Source organism: Cheilinus undulatus, linkage group 7 (genome assembly GCF_018320785.1).
Source record: "Cheilinus undulatus linkage group 7, ASM1832078v1, whole genome shotgun sequence".
NCBI classification, from domain to species: domain Eukaryota; kingdom Metazoa; phylum Chordata; class Actinopteri; order Labriformes; family Labridae; genus Cheilinus; species Cheilinus undulatus.
The window spans coordinates 43,528,401-43,544,762 of record NC_054871.1 but is presented as its reverse complement, the minus strand read 5'-3'; the positions used below and the strand labels follow the sequence as shown (position 1 = coordinate 43,544,762).

The 16,362-nt window shown below is 38.7% G+C and overlaps 1 protein-coding gene across 1 annotated transcript in view; it reads left to right on the top strand.

Moving 5' to 3' along the window:
• The window catches only part of nlgn1 (neuroligin 1), a 483,613-nt gene that overhangs the window by 453,287 nt on the left and 13,964 nt on the right, over positions 1–16,362 (top strand). The window contains exon 5 of the mRNA XM_041791445.1: positions 14,565–14,777. Within this exon, the coding sequence (XP_041647379.1) occupies positions 14,565–14,777 (213 nt within the window). The remainder of the gene's footprint in view (positions 1–14,564; positions 14,778–16,362) is intronic.

Below are 16,362 nucleotides of genomic sequence, written 5' to 3'. Positions count from 1 at the left end.
GACTCTCTCTCTCTCTCTCTCTCTGGTTGTATTATTTAAATGGACATTTAACTTCCACAGCGTCTGTTTACTTCTGAAGATAAGAAATGCCTTTCAAATGCAAATGCAGACACTCACAAAAACATGTGCACTCATATGCACATCAGCTGTCTTTGTAACTGAATTAGTTGGAGGATTACAAAGTAAGATGGTCTCAGAGTCAGTTTTGTTAAAATACTTTTTTTGCTATGCACAGAGACCTTGCACACTGAGTCTGATGCTTTTTTCCCCTAGTCATTGCATAAATTTGCAGTAAGAGACATGATGGTGTCATGCTACAGTAGCATTTTTATTATTTCACATGGCTATAAGAATACATTTTGGCCATAATGGGGGGGGGGGGGGGCTCTCAGCAGTCTCTCTAAATGACAGGGATTTGCAAGCGTTGTGCTCACTTTCTTACAGATAAGTTTAAAATGTAAATGCTCTCTTTTGTATCTAATGAGTGAGGGGTATCATTGTGATTCTGCATGCATGCATTTGTTGTTATTCAATGGACATGGAGAATGGATTTACAGACAGAGTCTTGATCTGATGTTTGTCCAATTCTGTAAAGTCCTTGCAACCATTAAGAGAAATGAGCGCTTTAACTGAGTCAAATATTTTGGTCCGCATTTGTGTTGGAATTTCTAATTTGATGCTTCTTTTCATGGTGTAAAAAACTATTTTTGCCTTGTCTATAAGATCATTCACAGCTTTATTAAAGTTACTTGTGCTGCTGGTGTTAAGGCCGAGAGAAAGGCCATGGACACATGTTTAAAAATGCAGTAAAAAGTGATGGAGTGGGAGTGATGCAATTTGAGGTATATTGCCTTTTTGTAGCAACATTGGGAAAAAAAAATTTGAAATTTGACTCCGAAATTTTATGTATTAGAGTATGTTTTGCGTTTTTTTAATCACCATACTTTTTGTTGCTTTAAGGCTATTTTTTTAACCTTAAATGGCACATATTGACCACTTGGGACTACAGAGGAGTACCACACATGTGACTGCAAACTTTTGTCTCAAATTGTTTCCCCAATATTCAAATACATTAAAATATTAGACTGTCACCCTCTTTTAGTTGTGTTTTGGTCTCCTTTATCTCTCTAAGCTGTCCTAATAAATATTTAAACGAAGGGTCAAACGAGTATGCATTCTGTAAGAGTGGAAGCATTTGGTGATAAACCTAAAGACTTATCACGTAGCTATGGAGTTATCTCTGGTCCAGGGAGTGTTTTAGCATCTTTTAGTTTATTGTTTTGGTTTAGTACTTATCAGCCTCATTTCCTAAAGCAGTAAGAAGCTTTTTTCCAACAAAAGAGAAACTCTTATCATCCAGTTTTCCACATCTGGTCCAGCACAACACAGCAGATAGCCAAAGTTAGCAGCTTGCTTGTTGCTGCAGTCTTATCATTTAACAGCTGAATTTCCATTTGCTCCTTTGGTCTGCCAAAACAACAGAGTTAAGGGGCAACTTATTTTGTCAATTTGCGAAAAACAGAAATCCAGGGAGATCAGTTTTTCTCTTCCTCTGCAAGATGTGGGAACATGCAACTCTTTTCTAACAGTTTCTCACAGTTTCAATTACAATTATCCTACCAAGAGTCCCATTTTATTGAATATCATGATGCATCACAATGCTTTATGCATGTTGCATGTTCACAAGGGCTTTAAGGCCGCCTCTCTCACACATGATGCACAGCTCAGACACAGAGTATGTAGAGAATCAAGATCTTGCACATTTTTTTCATTATAATTACGGACCAAAATAGACAGGAAAATGAGAAATGGAGAGCCATATTTACCTTTTTCTTACACATATGCACACCCACATAGGTAGAATATCTTTTGAATGTGTTACTTAATGACCCAGATGAAGGCATCAAGCTTAATTGGACTGTTTAATAAAGCTCAGAGTTAGTTCATGCACGACACCATTGTCATACACCCAAGGGTGATCAGCTGATAGCCAACTGATTCCAATTATCACCTTCCAGCTCCCACAGCCAATCACAGCTCTTTCTCCTGACACAGCAGTCTGTTTAAATATGATGTACTTCTCATTATACCCTGCTGCTGGCAAAGCTTAACCTCCTCCACCCCAGCCTCCTCCTTTATAGCATAAAGAGTGTTGGACGCTCATATTCAGATTCATGCTACTATGGATTTATTGCTTTTGAACTAACTTTATTGTATTCAGTCATAAATGTAACCATGTAGTTTCTAGCCATGCGCTCTCTGGAAAAGTCAAAGCTTGCTGCTTGACTTACCCAGGGAGCATCTTTTTTTGTTTTTTCAAAGTAAAAGCCTGGTTAAGCATTTCTTCAGAGAAACTCCCTTCCGTTTCTACAGAATGCTCTCGTCTTGAATAGTGCCTGAAACAGTTCCACTTAACATTGAAGGAATTTATTTGTAGGGAGGCTTATAGAGGTCAAACTTCTGAAGAATGACAGGGCTTTGACATCCAGTAGACATGGCCAACACACAGTAAGCCAGTTTCAAACGGGCTTTGAGATGAGTAACAGTCTCATTTTTTTGATTACTGCAAGTTGCTACATCCTCATCCAATTGTTGGTTACAAAGGATATGCGTTAAAATTACCCTCAACATAAATCTCCATGTGAAAAAAAGACACTTCTGTAGGTCCAACTATGGGTGGAAAATCTACAAGCAGTATCTATACCCAGTTTATTCATTTATATTTTGTATGTTCCATCATCATTTTGATGCAGAATCACCCATGTTCTAATCATGATGCATGGTCTAAACTCATTATTTCAATGCCTTCAAGCTCAACACTCCCCTACTGCATCTGGTTTATGGATTTATCTTCAGTATCTGACTCTATTGGAAATAAGTTGCAGATTCTTTTATATCCTTATAAATGTATTTTATGTGCATTGGGAAAATATGAGGTATCTACTACCTTCTAGCGTTGTACAAAAATGCTCTTAATTAAACATAAATCATACATTTCCTCACCTAGGGGGAAGACGACGGCTTCCTTATGTGTCATATTATTGTAATTTTAGGGTCCAATATTTTAATGATTCAGATGATAATAGACTCTACTTTTTAACTGTCACCATACAAACAGGGCACACCTGTAAAAGAGAGCTCCCTCTCTGTGTTTGTCCCCAGTGCTGTCTAAATAAAGGTTGAATGAGTGAATATCCTGTGGCTCCACATTCATTATTTCCAGTGAGAGATGCTTTGTGCCTCATCAGCATATTCCCCAGCTGGTTGCCCTCGGCGCGCTGTTGTCTTCAGGGTTTTTGCATGGAGGGAGCATATATAGATGGAGCGTTGCTGAGGCTTGGTAAATATTTGGAGCCGCTGATGCTCCATTTGTTTTAAGGAGACAGTCTCGGTCTGTAGGGTAGGAAGAGTGTGAGGAGTGTACTGTACATGGAGAGGTTATGGTTTTAGCATTTATATTTATTTTAATTATACATATGATCCAGTTGTGTTCCACTAGAAAGAGTCAGGCACTGGTTTGGCTTTATTGGTGAAGCAGGCACCCCTGTTTGCACCAATATTTAATGTGGTATTTATGTCTGCAGTACACATTTTAGCAACATGGGGGCTCCAGCCTGTAACACTCGCCTTCTCCTCCATAATAAAACAGCACAAGACTCTACCAGCCACTGCAAGCCAAGGCATTGCTCAAGACCAGTCGGCGAGTGAGAGCCCAAGGGGGTGGGCATATTGGGAAAATCTATGTGATGGAGGTGAAGCGGCCTCCTCCAAGAACGCCGACTTGATAAGCAATGACGTTCAGAAAACATAGTTGTTGGGTCATGATGGCTTCCCCAGAAAAAAGTTTGGGAAACTTCTCTATAACATTGTCTACCGGACGCAGATGGTCTGGTAGTTAGGTCAGGGCCCATGCTGGCGTTAAAGTCAGGCCTGTGGCTCTTTCACCACGTCATTCCCCACGCTCTCATCCCTGTTTCCAGCTCTACCCACAGTCCTGTTACTCTCTAAAAAGGCAAAAAGCCCCCAAAATATAAATCTAAAATAAAACAAAAAAATAATATTTTTCCCAGCCTTTGGTCCAGGACCACCCCAATTCTCACCTCCTAGCTCCCACAGCCAATCACAGCTCTTTCTCTCAATGCAGCGATGTAAATAAATATGATGTACTTCTCATTAATCCCTGCTTGCATTAATGCTGATGCACCACACTGCTGCTGCTGCAAAGCTTAACCTCCTCCTCCCCAACCTCCTCCTTTATAGCTTAAAGCTTGTTGGACACTCATATTCAGATCCATGCTATTATGGATTAGTTGCTTGTGAATACATTTTATTGTATTCAATATGCATTGTCATAAATGCATCTACCTATATGGGGGTTTCTAGCCATGCACTCCCTGGAAGGTCAAAGCATGCTTCTTGACTAACCCAGGGAGGATCTTTTGAGTAAAACTGTACATCCATTTTGCAATAAAATGGTAAAATTTAGGACGAGTGTTCCTGACTGAACATTTAACATTTAGTTATAAATAAGATAATCAGGTCCTCACTGTAGAGTTCCCCCTATGTTAACTATATTGTTTTACTCTGCATCTATTTAAGATTATATTTGTTTGAGAACTCAATCTGTTGCTGGGACATATCCAGATATTAAGGATAAATATATACATGGCAAATTTGGACTTCTTGTGTCTTAAACCATACTCTCTCTCTCTCTCTCTTTTCCTGTCATCCTGCCTCTGCCTCTCCATTTTCTTCTCACCTCCAGCTATTTTTTTTTTCTTTTTGTGTGCGTACCTGTTTATTTTTCTATACCCAACCCTTCCTCTTCATCCTCAGCCTGTACGTTCAGCTTTATAAATTCTGCCTTTTCTTCAGATTTCACTCACTGTATATAATAAGCCACATCTGCTGCTACAGTTTACGTGCTTCAATGCTGATGTTTTCCTCTGCTGTTCTTTCTCATTCTGCCTTTCATGACTTGAAGAGTCAAAAGGACAGACAGTGGCAGAAAGAGAGAGAGAACAGAGAGAGGATTATGCTATACAGACCATGACTGTGAAAAATAGATGTGTGCAGAGAGAGAAGTATTAAAAAAAATCCCATCTTTCTCCTCTTCTAGCATTCCTTCCTGGTTGAACAGAGATAGCGGGGATAAAAGCTGGATTCCTGGATCAGGGTTCACCTTAATATTGTCATCCTGGGGAGCTTAAAGGCAGAGCGGCGGTATCACAGTCTCAGTGATCATGGACGGTGGCTTTTAGCCACACCTTAGACACAGACACATATGGTCCACCTTACACAGGGGAGGAAAATGGAGTGTGTCAGGCCTCAGCTGAAGGGCTGATAACACGCAGCATTCACATCACCAAAGACTTGAACATCAGAGAGAGACAGCCTCAAACACTGCATGCTGTGCAGTACTCTATTGAAAAAGTTTTAGAGTGGAAGGCCCTCTTTGGAAAAGAGCAAGCCATGCAAGGTCATGAGGAGGAGAATTTAAAGCCATAACTGGCTGTTGTGTGCTCCTCAACACAATAAATGCCTGTCAGAGCAAGATTCACACAGAGGACACCATCTTAGTGCATTCTCCTCACAGGACATTCAGTTTATTCACAATCTTAGAAATAGAAAAATGCATATGAAAGGAAGCATAAAAGAGGGAGGAGATTATATCAGTCTGGTTTTGCTGTGCTGGTTGGACTGTTAACAATAATAAGTGGACGGAAGAGGAATTCTCTGCCCTGATATTCTTCAGGATATCTGCTGGCGTCAACACATAGCTAGTTATATTGGCTGCTGCTACCAGAGTCTACAACACCATTAAGTAATATCTGATGGCTTCAGAGATTGGAATTTTCCAGAGTCAAAGCTGTGCATTCCTAACACAGAATTCTTCATACAGCCATGCATTCCCTCACACTGTTGCAGGCATGGCACTGGGAAAACCTCGACAAAAAAGGATGGAATTCTCCATGACTAATCCAAAGATTGTCTGCTTTTATCTTTTGGATTTCATATACCAATCTATTTAATTTTTGCTTAGCAGTTTGACAAAGCCCTGATAAATGATACTTTACTATTTTTCTTTTTGATTCAGATGAAATCAGCTTTATTAGCCAAGTATGCTTAAGTGACAAGGAATTTGACTCTGGTTAGCCCTTGCTCTTGCTGGGTATTTTAACTGGTCCATGTGCAATAATAGCATGGTTGCAATATGTGCAAAAGGTGCAAAAATGCTGACTAAAAATGATCAGTAGAATGAAATTTGCTGGGTTGTAGGTGGATTTAAATGAGATAGATAAGGTAGTAACATAGATAAGTGCAACTGTGCATATAGGGTAAGACATTTTACCACAGTGAGCATTCTCACAGTGTTTAAGTACAGTTATAGATTTACTGGTGGAAATGTGCATATAGGGTGAGGCATTTTACCACAGTGAGCATTCTTAAAGTATTTAAGTACAGTTATAGATTTACTGGTGCAAATGTGCATATGAGGTGAGGCATTTTACTACAGTGAGCTTTCTAACAGTATGTACGACAATAAATAGATAACTGAGTGCAAATGTGCATTTGAGGTGAGGCATTTTTAACACAGTGAGCCTTTTTTTTACAGTATTTAAGTACAGTTAGAGATTTACTGGTGTAAATGAGGTAAAGCATTTTACCACAGTGAACCTTTTCACAGTAAATTCAGTAAATAGAGAAATCAGAGCAAATCTGCAAATGGGGTGAGGAATTTTACCACAGTAAGTTTTCTTACAATATTTACATACAGTAAAATAGATGAATTAGTGCAATTATGCATATAAAGTGAGGCATTTTACAACACTGAGCTTTCTAACAGTATGTGTGTACAGTAAATAGATGACTGAGTGCAAATGTGCATATCAGGTAAGACATTTTTACACAGTGAACTTTTTTTTTACAGTATTTAAGTACAGTTATAAATTTACTGAGTGCAAATGTGTATATGAGGTGAGGCATTTTACCGCAGTGAGCTTTTATACAGTATTTAATTACAGTTAGAGATTTACTGGTGCAAATGTGTATATGAGGTGAGGCATTTTACCACAGTGAACTTTCTCACAGTAAATTCAGGCAGTAAATAGAGTAATTCGGGCAAATGAGGTGAAGCATTTTACCGCAGTGAGCTTTCTTAAAGTATTTAAGTACAGTTATAAATTTACTCAGTGCAAATGTCTATACGAGGTGAGGCATTTTACCACAGTGAACTTTCTCACAGTAAATCCAGGGCAGTGAATAAAGTAATTAGGGCAAATGTGCAAATGAGGTGAGGAATTTTACCACAGTGAGTTTTCTTACAATATTTGCAAACAGTAAAGCAGATTAACTGGTGCAATTTTGCATCTGAGGTGAGGCATTTTACTATAGTGAGCTTTCTAACAGCATGTGTGTACAGTAAATACATTACAGAGTGCAAATGTGCATATGAGGTTAGGCATTTTACCACAGTGAACTTTCTCACAGTAAATTCAGGGCAGGAAATAGTTATTAGGGCAAATGAGGTGAGGCATTTTATCACAGTGAGCTGTCTTACATTATTTCAGTACAGTAAATAGATGAATTAGTGAAAAGTGATTATGAGGTGAGGCAATTACCATGGTGAATTTTCTTGTAATATTTTATAACCATTGATAAAGTTAAATTTAAGGTGAGGCATTTCACTGCAGTGAGCTTTCTTACAATATTTCAGTACAGTACATAAATAAGTGTAAATGTGAATATGAGGTGAGGCCCTGCAGTGAGTTTTCTCACAGCAGTTTAGCATAAATAGATTGATTAGTGCAATTGTGCATATGAGGTGAGGCATTTTACCACGGTGAGTTTTCTTGCAATACATGATAACAGTTTACGGATTCATTCTTGCAAATGTGGATATGAGGGGCAAAGTTATACCACAGTGTGCTTTCTACAGTATATCAGTATAGGAAATAGACTAAAGAGTGCAAATGTGCAAATGAGGCTAGGCATTTTACCACAGTGAGCTTGCTTACAGTATTTGAGCTTCAGTAAAGCCATAACAGACAGTGCAAGGTATTGCAAATTAATCAGAGCTAAGATGCTTGTGGAATTAAAGTTCTATTTTCTGACATTCTGGGACTATTGAGTGGACAGTCTGTTTTCTGTGCCTTTTTTATTATAGCGTTCAGTGCCCTGTGATGCCTGTCAATGGAGAGAAGTGTAAACTGTCTGTATATGGGGTTTGTGGTTTTTGCAGTGTAGTTACCTGACAAATGGACAATTATCTTGTACACTGTACATTTAAAAGAAAAATACTCTCTGACCATCGTTGGCTAATATTTGAAGAAAATTAAAAGATTCAAAGACATTGTATATGCTGATTATTTTATCTCAACATGTCTGCATTAGAGGACCTGCATGCATAAAGGAGAGGCAGGGAAAGAGAGAAACAGAAACTGAGCTCTACCCCGCTGCCCCACGACTGTCGGCTTACTAATCATTCTTCCAGCCTCGCTCTTTGTGATTGCCAGCACATCCCTGCACTGCAGCTAAATTGAATCAATTAAAAATCTTTCTTGTAGATGGCTTCTGTTGCTTCCACAAGATTAGACTTTGATCAAGAAACACACAAATAAATAAATAAAGCAGCGGAAGGCAAATAGAAAAGGAATGAACTCAATTAAACAGTCAGCCAGGGGACAAGCAGGTCTGTGGGTGTCAGCGAGAGAGTGCAGATTGCAAATGTACTGTATTTGTTTGTCAAGAGGAAGTCTAAGCAAACTGTACGCAGGAGTGTTTGCAAGCTTTGATGGTTATATGAGTGAAGCAAATGTGTGCATGGTTGATTTTGAAGGGAGGATTTTCTGAGTAAAGCAGTGTGATACTGAATTCATGATGGGTTTTTTTATGGCTGTGATAGTTTAAGGATGGAGTATGCCATACAAATAAATTCATGTAATGCACACCATCAAGCCCAGTTAAACTCTCCTACAACAGTATGCATTTTATGATATTTTATATAAAATGAACATTAAGAGAAATAAAAATATTATGAGAAGCTTTTGATTGTCCTACCACCAATCCACTGTGGTTGCATGCAGATTTCCGAATATCTGCTCCAAGTGTTCACTCACAGCATGCTTTGGATGATAATTTTTGCCATTCTGTTCGAAGTATTTGCAATTTAAGCTTCCGTTCCGTTGTAAGATACATATTAATTGTTAGGCTACATAGCCCATGATAACCTCTGGTGAATTCTACTGCTGACTGTAAAACCCAGGATACAAGTTTGGGGTCTCAGAGAAGGAGTAAAGTTTCTTCCTGCACGGCAATCACAATTGTGTTTTGCTGAGTCTGCAACATGAATCTGTTTAAAGCATTTGGAGTTCGCAGTTCTGCAAGCTACTGGCACAATAGTTAAGGTCTCAGCCTTATGGTGATAGTTGTGCAGTATGGGCACACAACCTGCAAGACTGAGGAGTAAAAATTAAACTAATTTTGTCCTTCAATGCATGCATGCTTAAAACATAATGAGGGAGAAAAGCTGTTGAAAAGCGGTAGCACCAGCCTGGTTTATGCCACCATGAATCCCAGCTCAGTTTGAGTAGTGCAGCATTGTCTTGCAATATGCTGTGAAGGGGAGATTTTCAGCAGTGGCAGTTCATGTGCATGGTGGGTAATGGTGGTTGCTGCACTTGTGATCAAGGCAGTTACAACACTGGTAGCAACATAAAATGCATCATTCTTTATAGACAAAAAAAAGTCTATAAAAGCACTTTTACACTGGATAATGTGCATCTTTAGAGCAGAGGTTCTCAACTGGTGGGTTCTGTACTCTGTGACCCAAAAGTGGGATGGCCTAAGCCGTTATACGTCCATGCTTTACCCAGTTTATCCAAGATAAGTAAATTTTGTTCATTTTCTTGAGCTCTAATCTTGTTTAACTTCTTGTATGAGAAAATTAAAACTATTTTTCTTATTTGAATGTTTTGCTTTCCAAAATTTACCTTATCATGGGAAATGGAAAAATACGGTGTTTGCATGCATTTTAGTTTAGGGTAGCAATCATCAACAGGTTGGTTGAGGGCCACATCAGGCCTGCCACAGCTTCCCATCTGGTCCCCAGAGTATTTTTAAAATCAGAAAATGCACAGAAGAAAAAATATGTTGTGGTATTTAGAGTACTGTATTTCAAAAAATCCCAATAGGCTTTCAATGTTGGCTTAATATTTGATCAGTTTTACAAAAATCCAGTCATCAGTCATTATTAGTGAAGATGATGTATGATAAACACATACTCATAAATTTGTTCTTGATTAAAACGGCTGTTTTCCATGTCAGCTTTCCAGTACAGGCACTTTAAGGGTTCAGTTTTTCCTACCACAGATTCACCACAATAGACTGGTTTCCTGACCATTTTCACCACCAATAACAAACAGCTTTTTGGCATCGACCCAGTGATGACAACATCCCAGCCCCAGGAATATATAGCCAAATATCACAATCACCCCCTAGTGGCAGCTGCAGTTTTGGCCACTGGCTCTGATCTCACTGCCAAAGGCAAACAATTATTTACTTTTTTAGAGGAAAAAAACAACAATTACATGTTAACTGTGCCAAAATATTTAGTTAAATTAAGTTTTTGGAAGTCTGGCCCCTTCAGTGTCTTTCAATTAAAACCTGACTCTTGTACAAATGTAGTTCATGACCCATGGTTTAGAGTTTCTATTATAACATGTTTTCCATCTCTTTACTGAATCATGTTTTATTCCAAATAAGATACAAAGTTCAACCATCCCTCTGAAATAAATTTGATTTGTTGAAATTTCTTTTTAAATGTGGGTTGTAATTGCTCATTCAGGAGGTGATGTTGGGTCCTGAGGCTAAACCAATTTAGAACCACTGCTTAAGAGTATCAACATAATTGCCAAGCTATTTGTATTTTCAGATTTATTATTCCTTGATTAAAGCCTTGAGGTTGTTTAAGGGCAGTAGACCAAATCTTTGTGCTACTCCGAGTTCAACCTAGTGCCACCCTTGAATTTTAGCCCTTCGGGTTTGTGCTAATGTGATATGCATCACCCATACACTTAGTTATAATAGGCATAACATCTTGATCTCTCCGCTTAACAGTGGCGTTCCTGGTCTGCTTTAGCTTGTAGTGCACCACCACTAATTTCAGCAACCTTAAGTATTTTGTTTTGTTTTATTTATTCATTTTTAGTGACTGTTTTGTCAAGGCCAATTACACTTTACTCTATTTTGCAAAATCTAATTTACAAAGCTTTTTGGCTCCTTAAAAGCCACATTGTTTCTGTTTCTTGTTGTCCTTTTAAATTAAATATCTGCTAAAAAAGTGTTGTATTTTTGTGACAGTGGCTAAACAGCATACAAAAGAACTGCAAGTAGAACAGTGTGTTTTTTAAAACCACAAACAGAGCAGGAGATTGGGGAGGGTTACATAACTGTTGTTGTTTTCATGGAATAAGTGTTGTGCAAATAAACTAAATCTGCCTCTCAAGGCTTTTTGTTTGGCCTCTACTTGTTCATTCTGAAGAATTAACATAACATAACAAAGATTTTCATCTTTAAGATATAGGTGTAGACATGCAGTTTTTATTCACAGTGGTGTGGTGACTTCATTTATTTCTGCAGCATATTACAGTACCTCCTCAGAGGGTTTTCTCCGTGTGTGCCTGTACGTGTGGCCTGGATGTGTCCCTGTGGAAATGGCCTGTAGTGTTGACTGACACTGTGTAATGAGCACTCCATTTGGCCACACAGTGGTACAGTAGTGAGAATAAGAAGGTAAAAGAGGACAGGGAAGGAAACATGTGAAGCTTTAGGGGTGGAGGGGGAAGGTTCATGTGTGAGGTTGATGGGTGTGGGGGAATCCCTGGACACCTGAAGTAGGTAATGGAGCTTTTAGTATGGAAATAAGGGGGAGACTGAAATGGTGGTGGTGGCAGTGGTAGGGGAATGTTGGACAGAGATTGCTGTAAAAGGCTGGAGCTCCTCTGGGTGTACTTGAGGATTACAGACTCAAACATTCATACTTGGATCTTTATGTAGCTCCACTGACGTCAGGAAGCATACTGGAGGGGTTTAATTGAAAAGGGAGAAGAAAAATATGTTATCAGAGTGTAGACAGAGGTGGGGATGGATTTAAACTGATGTTGAATTCTACATAATAATTGCTATTCTATTATATTAGCCAAAATAAGAGGCTACAGATTAATATTTGCATATGACACTTCAATCCTGATATGAGCTGGGTCTGATTTTGGATGGGATAAGATCGTTAAGTTTCAGATTTCAGTCAGAGGGATATGTCATTGCCAAGGTACATGCTGAACCAATGTAACAGTGGTGTTTCCAGTCAGACAGACACATAGAGAGAGAGTTTTGTAAGGGGGAAGGACACTCCAACACTGAGCACTCCTGCCTGTGTCCATCCCTTGCAAGTGCAGCCAGGTTAATGCCACTGTACACCGGCCCTCCTGGCCCAAGAACAGCTTGGCCCACTAGGAATTTTCCCAGTTCTCCAGATTAGCCACACCAGGCCTGCTGGTGCCTGGTTGTAATCCAGTACTTTACTCCAGACCCGTAGGTCTATATCAGCATACATAAAAACATACAATACAAAAACAATGACAAATGGAAAGAATCACACACATTAAAACACAAAGGGACAGTTGTACCAATGTTTCCAGTAACCACATGAGAACCTCGTGTTGCTCATTGTGAGCTGAGTAGGCGATATTATTTTTCATTTTCTGAATCAATTAATTGACCCATAAATTTGTGTATCTCATTTCTTAGTACAGCATGAAATGTGGACACATTATTGGTAAAAACATGTTACAGGCACTCATCCATCTAGGTCATTTAAGAAATATTCTATATGCATCATTAAAAGCTGCCTGTAACTTTTTGATTTTTGCTTGATTTTAGTTGCACCATAAATGTACTGTAATGTACCAGTACTTCTGCTAGAGGGTGGCTGCAGCACATTTAAATGCTACTAGCTCACCAACACTAAATAACAAAAGAAGAAGAAAGCTTCAGTGCCAGATGACTCAACTATAGCATGACGGATGCTAATAAGCTAACAACATTTCTTAACTAAAGGAATTATCTATCATATTTAACACTGTGAAGTGAATAATTTATTAAAGGCTTTATTTTACAGTATTAAGAAAAAAATAGATTGTTTCTGTTGTTAAAATTAGCATGATCCAGTGCTAAGTCTGTTAGCCTTTTCAAACCAGTTTCCATTTAGTGTTAGCATCCAGATATCAAACTTGTTCAGCCACTATTTTAGCCCTCTCTTTGTATTTTCACAGTTTGATTTGATTGCTTGATTCTTCTTTTTCTGATTTATTTCTACATTATATTCTTGACTTTATATTTGGATAGTGTATCTGGGGGTCCAGATTCCATCAAATGTTATCGAAATAGGCTAACTGGTTTATGACTTTGTCAAAAAAAAAAAAAGTAATTTAGCTGCAGAAGAAGAATTTGTAGTTAAAACAGGGTAACAAAGGCTCACTCGATTCAAGTACAACCATTGCCCCTCTCACCTGGCTTTACCCCTACGTTTTGCGTTTCATTTCTAAGGTGGGTGTCCTAAATCCTGGAGGCGTTGGATGAAGTACTCTGGCTACATGGCCATTCAAACAGATATTTCCCTAAAACACGTCAGAAATGGGACTGAACTTAAGTGTCCTGGAGCATTTTGTTCTTAATACAGGCAATGAAATAGAACTTTACACACCTCCAGGCAGTCATTGTCTCTGCAGAGATAGAAAAACCAAAGCATCACAGTGATCTATTTAAGAATTTGTTTCATTTCTACTTTGTTGGATCCAAAAATAATTAAACCAATTTGCTTTGCTAGAATCTGATTAGTTTGGTTCAATGAAGAGTTTCAAAGATATTAATTTACAGCCACAGTTGTTTTAATATCTTTTCTTGTCACTTTGCACAAACACTGTTTGAATAAGCTGTTTTCATAACACATGACCCTCTCTCTCAACTTTCCTACTGTAAGTTCTATTTGGGGCTGGATCATAGATTTAGACACGTCTCCCTCCAGAATGAGTCTGTCTGTGTTATATTTAGCGTATCTGCACTGTGAGGGACTCTACAGGGTAATAACTCTTGTTTTATTGCAGCAAATTATTACAGCCAGGACTGTTGGTTTTTCATGTTAAACAAAGAAAGGTGGCTTGTTATCTAGTGGCAGTGATGCTCCAGTGGTCCAAGAGTAGATTTGTGATTAACTTGTTTTAATGAAAGACACTGAAAAGAAAATAAGTCCAAAATAATGATGAATGTGTCTCTGTTGTTCTTAAGTTTGTGGGAAATGATTAACTCCAAAACCTGGGAATTTTTTGCACAGGTTTAGTCTTTGATTCCACATAGTTTCATTGAACTTCCCTCTCTGTCCTCATCTTGTCTCTCTTTATCATTTGATTTTTTTGACCAATCGCTGATTAATCCAGATTAAATGATTTGCCAAACAAATAAAAAAGACTGTAACTCACGTCTCCTCTACTCTTTGTCGTCTCTTGCAGGGTTCTTGAGTACAGGTGACCAGGCAGCGAAAGGGAATTACGGTTTGTTGGACCTGATCCAGGCTCTGCGTTGGACCAGTGAGAATATTGCAGCCTTCGGCGGCGACCCGTTACGTATCACTGTGTTCGGCTCTGGCGCCGGAGCTTCGTGTGTCAACCTACTCACTCTGTCTCACTACTCGGAGGGCAACCGCTGGAGCAACTCCACTAAAGGTAACAAAAGCATGTCCTAGAGGATTCCTGAAAAAGGGAAATTTTCTTAATCGGAATGTTTAAGAGAACAAAATAATGATAAGGCAGCTTTAAATACAGTGGCAAGAAAAATATGTGAACCCTTTGAAGTTATCTACTTTTATTCATCTAGTTAGTTATCATATGTATTAGGACCTGCATCGAAGTCACAAATATAGTCAAACACAGTATGCTTAACCTAATACCCTACAAATAATTATTACCTCAGCCAAGGAGGTTATGTGATCGGATGGGTTTGTTCATTTGTTCTTTTGTTAGCAACATAACTCAAAAAGTTGAGGACGGATTTTGATGAAATTTTCAGGAAATATCAGAAATGGCATAAGGAAGAACTGATTAGATTTTGGGACTGATCTTGATCACCTTCTGGATTCAGGAATTTTTTTAGAGGATTCTCAACTATTGGGAGATGGGGCTAATGGCGGAGGTCTGCGCTGTTACCACTTTACACCAGGAGATGGCGGACATGAGTAACTTCAATCTCAGCAGCATTATGGGTGTGTTTCTATTCAAAGTTTTAGAGTTTATAGAGTTTCAAAGACGCACGCCAGGTCGAGGAGACGAGTTGGAGCGTAACAGAGAGAAAGACAGCGAATTGTAGCAAGAAGTGAGACCATGGGTGAGACTGTCAGTGCATCTGTTGGCTAGGCAGGCAATGCTTCCACCATGAAAATCCACCCATAGAGAAGCCAATGCTTTGCCTCACCGTGTTTCCACCCCACCAGGGAGGGAGTAATTGGCAAATGCCGTGGTGTGGGGCACATGGGGACGGATCCATTAGTTTTTTAAAGGATTCTTCACTATTGTGAGATAGGGCTAATGGCGGAGGTCTGTGCTCTTTGAGTGCTTTTCTACTTTAATTATTATATTTGATGTTTTTATTGAACAGAGCCATTACACATTCACAGTACTTCTAGTAAAAGTAAGTGAACCCTTAGGCTAATGACTCATAAAAGAGCCAATCGGAGTCAGACGTTAGCACACCTGAAGTCCAATCAATTAAGTGAGATTTGAGCCAGGCTTAGAGCTATTCTGGCTTATATAAACACTCTAACTTTCTGAGTTTGCTCTTCACAAGGAGCATCTCCAGTCTTATGCAATTCAGTATTTCTTGAGTTGTTCAAAGGTCTTCTTAGATCTCTTTTTTTATGTTTTTTTTTTTTTTTTTTTTTGTTGCAATGCATGTTTCACATTATTTTGACTAGGGTGGAGCCAGTGGTAGCCAAAGCCATTAAGGGACCCCCCTGGAATCTGATTAGTCGACCAGAAATCTTTAAGATTAAGTGTTTGCCAATAATTGAATTTTTTTATGCAAGTTTCAAGAATGTTCAATAACAAAATATCATTTATCTACTTACACTGGTTTTACAAACTTTAAAACCCTGAAGATGGTAGATCAAAGTTTCCCAGTCATTGTTATATTTTCAGTGCATGGCCTGTAGTGAAAAAAGTCTGGAAACCTTTTCACTGTGTCATTTACAGTTTACCTTACCCTGTATTTCATACTAAGACCCATTGGCTCATACCAATAAAGTGAATATTTAAA